At 35.9% G+C, this 12,016-nt stretch overlaps 1 protein-coding gene across 2 annotated transcripts in view; it reads right to left on the bottom strand.

Annotated features, from left to right (window-relative positions):
• Window positions 1-12,016, bottom strand: part of Tbc1d5 (TBC1 domain family member 5) — a 545,741-nt gene that overhangs the window by 61,567 nt on the left and 472,158 nt on the right. For both annotated transcript variants that reach the window (XM_074043845.1, XM_074043844.1), the window contains one exon: window positions 9,489-9,554. In XM_074043845.1, the coding sequence (XP_073899946.1) occupies window positions 9,489-9,554 (66 nt within the window). The remainder of the gene's footprint in view (window positions 1-9,488; window positions 9,555-12,016) is intronic.

The raw sequence follows: 12,016 nt of genomic DNA, 5'->3' as shown, positions 1-12,016 counted from the left end.
AATTTTAGGATCAGATTTTAACAGGGATTATAATACACATGTAGATCATTTGGGTATTGCTGTCATATTAACAATGTAAGATATATACCAATATGCTTGTCTTTATCAGTATTCTTTTTTTGGTACATATATGAATTATGTCTAGTGTTCTTTCACTTCGGCCTGAAGGATTCTCTGTACAATGTCCTATAAGGCAGATTTGCTGGCAATGAGCATTCACAGTCTTGGTTTACCTATGTCTGTCTTAATTTCTCCTTCCTTTTTGAAGAGTAGTTTATTCGATTAAAAATTCTGGATTGGTAAGCTTTATAAAAATACCACATTGACTATGTCATCCAGCTGTCTTCTGGCCTCCATGGTCTTTGATAAGTCAGCTGTTAATATTATTATTATTTGGGTGGTATTGGGGTTTGAATTCAAGAGCCTTGCTCAGCTGTTAATCTTACTGAGGATCTCTTGACAACATGAGTTGTTTTTCTCTTACTGCTTTCAAGATTCTCTTTGTTGTTAGCTTCTGACAGTTTGGTTACTATGTTTGGGGGTCGGTCTCTCTGAATTTATCATACTTGGACTTATGAGCTGCTTTGTATATAGATTACTGTTCTTCATAAATTATGGAATATTTCAGCTAGCATTTCATGATATACTACTTCTGTCTTTCATTCTTTTCTTCTGGGGCTCCTATGATCTGTATGTTGTTACCTTTAATGGTGGCTTGGAGGTTCTGTTCATTTTTCTTCATTTTTTGTCTTTCTCTTCCTTAAACTGGATAATTTAAGTTGACATATATTCAAGTTCTGGTTCTTTCTTCTCTCAGCTCAAATCTGCTGTTGAGTTCAATTAGTGGACTTTTCACTTCAAGTTATTACATTTTTCAACTCCAGAATATTTGGTTATTAAAAAAACCTCTTTTACCTCTTTATTGATATTTGCTATTTGGTGAAATGCTGTTTTTCAGTCATTCCTTTAATTCTTGAGATACAGTTTCCTGTAATTCTTTGAACACATTTATAGTAGCCTATTAAAGTTTTTATCTAACAAGTATGATGTTTGGGCTTTCTCAGAGACTGTATTGACTATTTTTTTCCCACTGTATGCACCACATTCCTGTTTATTTTTTACATGCTTTAGCACTTTTATTGAAAACTGGACATTTTAATAATATAATGTGGTATCTCTGGAAATCAGATCCCACCCTGTGTTCTGAATTTGTTTTTCTTGCTATTTGTTGTTTTAGTAACTTCACTAAATTGATTCTGAAGTTTATATTCTCTGTTATGTGTGATCCTTGGTTCAGTTCTAATTGGGTCATATTCTTCCTAAAAAAGACCATATATATAGCAGTCAGAATAATGACTACACCCTATGAGCCTATGCACATATTACCTTATAAACAAAAGGTAACTTGCAGGTCTGCTTAAACTTAAGGACCAGGAGATGGAAGAATATCTTGGGTTACTGTGGTTAGCCAATCTAATCACAAGTCCTAAAAGTAGAAGAGAAATGAAGAGCGACTCAGAGAGATGTGACTGAAGAAGAAAAAGGAGATAGCTGAAGCATGAGAGGGACTTGACCTGGCATTGGTACCTCTGTGGATAGAGAGACAAATTCATGAATCAAGAAATATGGATCCTCTAGAAGCTGGGAATGGACATTAGTTGATAGCCAACAAGGAAATGAAGACCATGATCCTATAGTTGCAAGGAATTGAATTCTGCCAATGTTGCAAAGGAACAGGGGAACAGATTCTTTCTTTTGGCCTCCTGACCTATTTTAGCCTGGTGAAACCTGGGTCTGGCTTTTGACCTATTTAATCATGGAACAATAAATTTGTATTGCTAAGCCACTAAATTGGTGGGTGGCAATTTTTTTTTTTTGTCAGCAAGAGAAAATTCTGTCCAAATTTCCAACCTGTAAATTTGTTTACAGAAGTCTCTTATAATTAAAAAAAATATCTTTCATTATCTATATTTATATCATAGCTCTTATTTGGTATCTGTTAGTATTTTTCTCTTTCTTGATCAGATTTACTGAATATGGGATCATGTCACTGTTTTTAAAGAACTATCTTTTGGCTTTACTGATATAATCTGTTTTATGTGTTGTTAATTTTCTCTTTTATCTGCATTCATCCATTTATGTTCTTTACATGTATTTTGATGTTTCTTTTCTAAATTCTAGATAATTTATTTCACTTTATTTTTTAATAATTGTATTTCCCCTAAGCACCATTTTATTTTAATCTCTCAGAGTTTTGGTATCTGACATATTTTTAGAAATCATTATCACTGACTTCTAAAAACATTTCCAAGCTTTTGATGTCTTTATTATTTTACTTTGAGTTTTTTTTTTAGGAGAGTGATTTCATATTTATAGGGGATGGAGGACATATTTATAAAATAAATGAATACTTGGAGTTGGGGTGGATTTGAATTTTTGCATGTCCCCAAATGTCTATTTTATCTTTTCATTTGAATGATAATTTGGTTGAGTAAGATTCTAGTTCAAAACAGTTTTCCCACAGAACTGTGAAAATAATCTCCAATGTCTCCAGGCCTTTAGTTTTACCAGTGAGAAATTTGATGTCTGTTTGATGGTTATTCTATAAACAAACCTCTTTTTTTGGGTTCTCTCTGAGTACTTTAAGAGTGCCATCCTTATCCTTGGAAGTTTTCCATTGGGGTTTCTAGAGAGGGGCTTTTTTTCCCCTTTCATCTTGCTTGTCAGATGTTTTTCAGTCTCTATGCCAATATGTTCTTCAGCTCTGAGAAACTGTCTTTATTACTCATTTGATTATTATACTCTACTTAAGATCTCTAGATTCTGAATATTTGACATTATAGTTCAAATTCTGAGTTAATCTAGAATTCCAGGTAGAATCATATAAATTTTATTATACCCTTTGAAAAAGTTAGAATTTGGGGGATTATTATAGCTCTTTTTCCCTCTCATTTTCTTCCAAAATGAAAAAAGAGTTGTGAGTAGTTATATCCATCAAACCTTACAAAGTTTTAGTTGCCTAGAATATTGTCTGGGTAAGGTAGGGGGTATGCATCATATATGTATATCTGGTTCATTTATATTAAATCTATTATATATATAGATAAAATTCTATTACAATCTATTGGGAATTTTTTCCATTTAAAAGAAATTACAAAAAGAATTAACCTAGAAGGTAACACACGCACAGGAAATCAATGTGAGTCAATGCCCTGTATAGCTATCCTTATCTCAACCAGCAAAAACCCTTGTTCCTTCCTATTATTGCTTATACTCTCTCTACAACAAAATTAGAAATAAGGGCAAAATAGTTTCTGCTGGGTATTGAGGGGGTGGGGGGGAAGGAGGGGGCGGAGTGGGTGGTAAGGGAGGGGGTGGGGGCAGGGGGGAGAAATGACCCAAGCCTTGTATGCACATATGAATAATAAAACAATAAAAAATAAAAAAATAAAAGAAATTACAAGAATAGCAAAGAAAGATATCTTCAGAGGGTATCCCATTTTGTATAAGTCATCTGTTTCTACAATTAAACTATAATGAAAATAAGAAATCTTCTCTTTGATTCTACACTTGAAATATACAGTAGCTGGGTACTAGGCAATTTTTGTTCAACCTTCCCTACATACATACTTCTATCATTTGCCCCCCACCAAAGAAGAAATCAGAAAAGTAGTATACACTGTATGTATATATACTGTGTACATATCTGGATCTCTATACATATTACTTCACCTAATCCTAGTGACTTTGTGAGGAAGTTACATATGAGAACATTGAGGTTCACAGATTTTAATTCACTTGCACAAGGCTATAAAAGTTATATATTTACACACACACACACACACACACACACAGAGGTATCATAAGTTGAACCCAGATTTGTACAAACTTAAAGATGATGCCAATACATGTATTTAAATTTCTGAATCCTGGAGGGTGACTCAAAAAGTGATTAATTCAAAAGTGGGGAGGGGGAGAAATAAGTGCTTCTATATAATACTTGAGATACATATATTTTTGAGATTTTTTTTTCTAGCAACAGAAAGTGCCTGGTCAAGCCTCTTGTATTTGGTGTCAAGTGTTCCTGCACATGTCACAAAGGCCAGCATTTAAGTAAGGGCAGGGACAGTGGTGGGTCCTAGCTCATCTGTTAGGAAAGCCTAGCCCACTGGCTGCATGTTGTAGGACTACAACATTTTCCAATTTGGAAAATCTGAAGAGGGATGTATATACCAGGGCTCAGTAACATATCAATGTGAGCCACACAGTTAAAAAATTTTTAGCATTCACATTTAAAAAGAAAGAGGAAATTAATTTTAATACTTTATTTAACCCAATATACCTAAACTGTTATTATTCTAATATGTAGTAAAAAATTTAAAAACTGACATATTTTACTTTTTTCCAAACTAAGCCTCCAGAATTCATAACGTATTTTATACTCATGTATACATCTTAAGTGCTCAGTGACCACCTATGCCTACAAGACACCATAATAGGGCAAGTATAAACCAATTAACAGTATAAATTTCAAAATGTTTCCACAACATGAAGGTTTTAGTATTTTATAAGTAGTTATAAAAGGGGAAATCTTTAGAAGACCTGCTTTAATAAATTAGATTATCAATTATTTACTGTGAGAGAATAAATACACAGTCCAGAGGGTTTGAAAGCAATTTGTTCCCTTGTGAAGCAATAACTCCCAGAGGTTTCTTTTGTACCTGTTATTCTGCTAAGCATACTTTCTTTCTAGTGATAATACTAAGGTCAACACTTATCAGAATTTATCTCTAAATTATCAAATTTCAAATTGGTATTGAAGATCTTGGCCTATGCCTCATGTAAAAACTGTATAAAATGTTTTTCCTTATCTACAGAAACTGGGTGATACTTTTGTGTCCCTTGGGAACACAAACATTTAGATCTTAAGAAAATATAATCATCAGACTATGTTCTCAAAGAGGATGATGAAGGATTTCCTTTGGAGATCTTTAAAAAAAAAAAAAACCCAGCACAGAAGAACGAACTATCCAACTTCCCTGCCTGTTTTGTGTCTAGCACACACAGAACATGACCACATTGGTGAGGCTCAGTGGGGTAAATGGATGAGGCCTCACCCACCTCTGGATAGCAACTCAGCTGTTAGCAAACTGCTAACCCATTAAGCCACAAGGTAGCTCTGCAGCTCTATATACCTCATTAAGTTTTTGACTAAGTGACACATGAAATATTTCTTTTGTTGCATTAAAACTTAAGGCCATTCTTATAGGCACATTCTTAAATATATTGCTATGGTGCCCTGGATGATCCCTGTTGTAGTAGGACCAGGGTTCTTATTTGCCCCAGTTGCTGAGACTGTTAGTTGCTGATGGTTATTGTGAGCTCCACTCTGGAGACTGCCTTCAGCTGAAGAAAGTGCTTTGCCCAAGGTCATATCACTTGCCAAATACCCAAGTCAGTGACTGGTTTGGGTTGACAAAGAATAAAAGCCAGCTTCTTTGCCTTACTGTGGACAGCTCTGAGGGGCTATCCCAGTCCAGAGAGAGGGCCCAGCAGTGCAGGAGCTGCAAGGCAGTTCAGCTCCCCCTCTGCCCAGTGCTGCTTCTTTCTCTCTCCAGATTTGAGTCTCAAGGGTACTCTCCAAAAACTTCCTACTCTTAAATTTTTATTTCATAGTTTTTTTCTTAGGATTTCTGATCCAGGACAATTATTTTTTATTATATTCTTAAATATACTAAATATAGGCTACCTCAGGTGTTGCATGCATGTAATCTTTCATTAGTGACTAACCATCAGGATCAAGCCCTATTATAGACTGACCTTATGAAGTACCTATGGAAAACTCTATCAGACACTGGAAATGGGCAGAAGACCACAATAGGAACACCTAAGAAGCTCCCGAAGTAGTGGTGCTAGGGGAGTACAGACTTGTATACATACTATCCTCCAACACTAGGTGATAAAACCAAACAAAAGTATAAGCAACAGTACTTTGAGAGTATTAGAAGCGAGTGTCCAATCTTGTACAGACACTGAGAAATGTGAACAAAATCCTAAAACCCAGAGGAGGTGGCAGATGCAGCTCAGGGAGGGCCACTTCTGGTAAAGAGAATAGTTATTTACAAAGGTATTTAGATGACTTAGAACTTCTAATTCAACCAAAGCCCGATTAAAAACTTTGGTGCTCCTTGCTATCAATATGTAATTCAAAATAATACCACACTCCATATTGTAAAATACGATTAAATTCAACAGAGGATTTTTTTTTCCATTTTATGATTATTTTAATAGCATTTTTTGGAAGAGGAGGAAGGGGGAAATCAAATATCAATTTTTTTCTGAAAGCAGCTAGTACCTTAAGCATGAGCTTAGTTTCCTTCCTGGTTACCTAGCCCTGGGGGTATAAAGAATAGAGTCAGCCAGATCCAGAGGAGCTCCTCCTTCTCATATTAAGGGGTCTTACTTAACATGAATACTGGCTACACTTCTTAGTGATCACCTACAAGCTTCAGATAGCTGGCTCTAGGCATAGGACAACCCTACATGCCCCACATATGGCTGCCTGGCTGAGACCCTGAAATCCAGGCTACATTTTGCTTTTAAGTTGTGTGTTCTGGTGTGGGCTCTGTCTATACAGGAGAGGTGGCTTTGTTTTAACTTGCACAAAGGTACAGTCTCAATTGGGCACAATTATGTCTAGGTATATTTATTCTGTTTCCTTTTCTGAAACACTCAATAAATGTTTTGTGTCCCATATGCTCTATCTCAATGGAGGTTATTTGCCAAGGACTTCTTAGGAAAAAGCAAGGTGCCCTGACTGTCAAATGCCTCGGAGGTAGGAAAGAGGAAGTTCCTAATATGTCCCATGAATAATATTTTCATGGCTTTTTTTCTCATAAAACTTAATGGGAAATAAGTAGGGGCTGCAGTGTATTCTTAAATATACAGACAAAACCCCAGCAGACCCGAGCCCAGATGAGAGAGTTAAAAACTGGATACTCAAAGGCAAGGTGTTCAAGAGACTGAGACATCCAGGGGACCTTCTTGTGGGGGGACAGTGTAGGTGAGTGATAGGGAAAAACCTTGGATCTTAGTGCCATGGCCTCAGTGATATACCTTGACTTGATTTTATACAGTGGCCAGGAAAATATATGGTTACTATCTAGTAATAGTTTGTGATCTTGCAGACTTGAGTGACAGAGGAAAAGAAGGCTGATGTCTACCCAATAAAGACATACAACTTGGTGCCATGAGACTGATTACAGAAGTCAAGCACTGTTGGACTGGACACATGCATACAGAAGAATGATTTTAGACTATCAGAAAAAATGATTAAGAAAAGACAGATGTGTTGGATAGGCTCCTTCAGAATTTGATTCTAAAAGCCAGAGAGGTATTTGAGAAAAACCCATAATGGTGCTATCACCACCACTACTACCTGTGCAGGCAGCAGCTTGGAGCCCTTATTATGGGACAGGTACTGGGATAATGTCCCACAACGAACCTTAAAGTAGTTGCTCATATTCTCTCTTTATAAATAAGAGGTTAAGTAATTTCCCCAAGCCACACAGCAAAGCAGTTTTGGAGTCAGGATTCAAACCCAGGCTGGATTCCAGAGCCCATATTGGGCAAAGCTGTATTTTCCTAATAAGGACTGTACCAAGTGAGCTATAGTAAATGTGACCTAAAATTAAAGAAAAAAGAAATGAGGTCTTTTGAAATTAAATGGCAAATTATGAATTTGTTCTCAGTCTAAAACCAACTCATTTATTCAATGTCTTTTGGAATGGGTACTTCACAAAAATGTATTTTCTACTGAATTCATGCTTCCCAGATTCACTTTACATACAGCATATTTCTCTGCCCTCAAGTGATATATTGAAAACAATGAGCTTTGTGTTCTGGTTCAGGGCCACTACCTCAAAACCACCACAGGGGGCCAATATAGGGTCATCTACAAGGAATGGCTTTTAGATTTTCCGTCTTTTCCCTCACTCCTGTGAGTAGGAGCTGTCTCTTTTTTTTGTCTTTACTGAATTCTACTTTAGTTGATTTGACCTCTCCCTCCTTGTCCTATCAATTTTTTTGCTTGTCATATGCACTGGGGCATTTCTGTTATTTTTTTTTTTTTTCATGATCCAGAGGGGAAGTCATCTCTAGGTAAGTGAGCTCTTATCAAACTAATATGTGACTCCCATGTTACTCCTCAATTTCAAATGCCTTTTTCACCTCTGAAGGAATCATAAGAAAATTAACAATAGTTACCTTTGGGGAAAAGGGCTGGCAGAAAGAGGTGGAGGGCAAATGGAGGGCTTCCCCCCCCATTTTTTAAAGTTTAATACCTTTAATTAACTGGGACTGTTGAATGTTATATATATTTTACCTTAAGGATATCAACAGTGGTTACATGGGCAGGGAGACTGACTTATTTTCCCTTTTCATATTTATAAACAATCTGACAAGTAATATAATGATATCTCTCTCTGTGTGTATATGTGCATATATCTATATACATAACATGAATGGTTCTGTCAGGTAAGGCAGAGGGAATTCTGGACTTATTTCAATACTGCATATTTAAATAACTGTCTTATGTGGCCATTTTAAGGAAACATGATTAATATTGTATTGCTATCATTTTAGTCTGATTTTGAATGGATGATTTTTTAAGTTAGTCAAGGGTTCCATTTTATACAGAAATTCTCTCTTTGGCGTCTTTCATCTAAAAGATTGCATAATAAAAGATTTATGCAGTAATCTTAAATATTTATGTTTTAAAATTGCATAGCAAGTGCTGAAAATATATACCACTTTTTTGAATTTCTTAAATAAGCTATGTTTCATCTATATTTTAAACAAACTGATATAAGAGTAAAATGTTCTCTTTTTATTTGAAACCATTGCCACTTACTGCATATGGATATTTTGTATTAATATAATTCCTAATATGAAGGCTGTACTTAAAAACATTTCAAAAACAGGCTGCAATTTCCTTAGGTAAAATATGGCTAATCTTAACATATAAACTGTCTAATTTCAGAACTAACTTGTCAAATACTGTTACAGAATAGCTCTGCAACAAAAGGACAACTTGATGTCAGCTATGCTGTAAAATTTAATGATAAAATAACAAACATGGGGTGAATCATATTTTGCAAGCAACGAGGCTTGAGCTCGCTTAATAGAAAGCCCTTACTAAGCCCGAATTCAGCATCACAGAGGTATGACCGGAGAGGGGACGTTTGTTCTACACAACAGTGACACCCAGTGGGTGAACACGGGTAATGAGCTAATACAGAGTATGAATGGAGAGGGGAACAGGAAAAATTGAGAGAGACACAGAGAGAGAGAGAGAGAAAGAGAGAGAGAGAGAGAGAGAGAGAGTGTGTAAGAAGAGAGAGAGAGAGAGAGAGAGAGAGAGTGCTGGAGCGAGAGCGAGAGCAACACATGACAATGCTGTTAGACAATGTTGTTAATGGCAACTGTACCTTGGAGGTCAGTTAGGGTCTGGACAGGAACAGTAACCTGAGCATCGCTTCCTGTAACTACATCGCCTGGATTTTATAAGAAAAAGTAATTAGATTTCATGAAAAGAAAATAATCAACTTTAATTTTCTTTCATGCTCAATGTTGTAATATTTTAATCGATTACTAAAAATATAGTTCAACAGAAAATACAGTTGCTTAGAAAAATTTATTTAAAATATTTTTAAAGGAAATAATTTTTTAAGTGTTTCCTAAAAAGGTTTTGTGCTTGTTTTTCCTAAAGAAATGGTAAACAAGCTTCTACTACTGAAATACAGGAAACTTTAGCAACCAGAAGATTTTTCTGAGCAGATTTCATGATGCTACAAACATTGCTGTAATTTTTATAATTTCTTTCCTTTTAAAAGACTTTATGTAAATGTAAGTTGTACATCATTTATTAATAGGCATTCTTTTGAAACTGGTTTCTTCCTATATTAGACAAATTTATTTTTAACTAAACTTTAAAGAAACTCCTTAAGCCCTAAATAAGTTCTAATTTCATATTAGCTAATGAAAAGATTCCAGAAGTTACCACATGTATTTATAAATGTCAACCTGTAAAAATAAATCTGTGAACTGCATATCCTTAATCTGAGGTACTTATAGGCAAGATTTCATTTACAGGTTGGACCCGGAAAATACTTAAAATAACACAGAGCTCACATTAAAAAAAAAAACCATTAAAAACACAGATAAAGGAAATAGGAAGGAAAAATGAGTTCATTGATAAAAACCCAGAAAACAAAGACAGGTAGCAACAGAAAGTCCTGTGAAGAGTTTGAGGTGCACTAACATTTACAAGGAAGATTTTAGTTTCCTTCCTGGATAACAAAGTTCAACACTGAGCACAGTCACTGTCAACAAAATAATTCTCAGGAGAGATATCATCTGAAGAACTGTGCTGTCTTGAGATTAACAATGAAAACTGGTCATTTCCATGCATGATAATTTACAATTAACAGACCCTGCTTCTCCTTTACCTTTTATACAGCAGTAAATAAAAGAAATTTTTGAGTTAAGCAACATGTCTCCGTGTCCTGGCCACTCACTACAATTATGATTCACGTCATGGTGAGGTCATCTGGAAATAGTTGAGTTGTAGTGATATCATCCTCATCAGTTAAATTTAACAGTACCAGTACATCCACTGATATTCCCTCGTAACCGAAATAAAATCTATACACAGGTGCAAACAGCAAACAAGCAGTAATCAGCTTCTAGTGGAGATGGTCAGGATCTGAATTTCTGTAATACAATTAACTCTAAATTGACTGATACTGTCTGTACACTTGGAAGGAGATTTTCAACTCTATCTGTTGTTCATTTTACTCTGCTGATTCTAGATCAGTTTTTAGTATATATGTACAGATTGAAAACTATATTAATTAGTTTACTTATGGCAGTAGTGGGATTTGAACTCAGGGTTTATGCTTGCTAGGTAGGTTCTCTACCACTTGAATCACACCCTCAGCCATTTTTGCTTTAGTTACTTTTCAATAAGGTCTTCTGTTTTTTTTTTTTTTTTGCCTGGGCTTGCCTTAGATCACACCACAGTCCTCCTATATGTGACTCCCACATAGCTAGGATTACAGAAATGAACCACTGCAATGAACCTGAGGATTATTTTGTTTGTTGAGATGGGGTCTTGCTAACTTTTTGCCCAGGCTGGCCTCAAACTGCAATCCTCCCAAATAGCTGGATTACAGGTGCCTGGCTGAAAATTTACTTTAATATAAATATCACCAAAACAATTATGGAAAATAGCTGTGCTGCCTCTTCTTTCTTTACTATCTCTCCCCAATAGGAACACAAACTATCCAAAGCATTTTAAGCAACACATGATGAATCTGGGTTACAAACCCAACTTCTACCTTACAAGCACAAACAACTGTAACCTACGAACGCCATGAACACTTTTGTCTTTAGAAACAAGCATTTTCCAAAAACAAGGTTCAAGTTTCCATCAGACTACAGTAAAAAGGCACTCACGTTATACTTCCTCAAAGGCATCAGGTAGATGGCCTGCTCTAGGAGACTGGAAATCACCTCCAGCCCAGCCTCCTGACAGACTTGCAGTGCTCACTGACTTCAGGTGCCAGGGTGCACGTGTCTGCGGTAGTGTGAAAGAGAACTCGTGCGAAATGCCAGTATCAAGAACCAGTGTTGGGACCGGTTCTTCATGGCAAAGTTACTTAATCTATTTTTCACCACAAGAACTGTAGATTTTTAGAAGTCCCTGTAAGACTCCACAGGGCTCAGCCCAGACCCTTGTGTCAGGTGAGGAAACAGAGTCAGAGAGCTTCCGGGCTTGTTTGGGGAATATGAAGGAGTAGCTTGAAGTACACATTTTTTACCTCTACAAACTATTCTTTTTGTCTTTTATTTTTTCAAACCTTTATGCGGGGAGAAGCATTAGCAGGAATATTTATCTTTAACATGAAGGCGGACAAGCTTTTTTAATATCGTGACAGAGAAGCATGAGCTAGAA

Source organism: Castor canadensis, chromosome 10, assembly GCF_047511655.1.
Source record: "Castor canadensis chromosome 10, mCasCan1.hap1v2, whole genome shotgun sequence".
Classification (NCBI taxonomy): Eukaryota; Metazoa; Chordata; class Mammalia; order Rodentia; family Castoridae; genus Castor; species Castor canadensis.
Note: the sequence above shows the minus strand (reverse complement) of the source record. Positions and strands in the feature narration are given on the sequence as shown.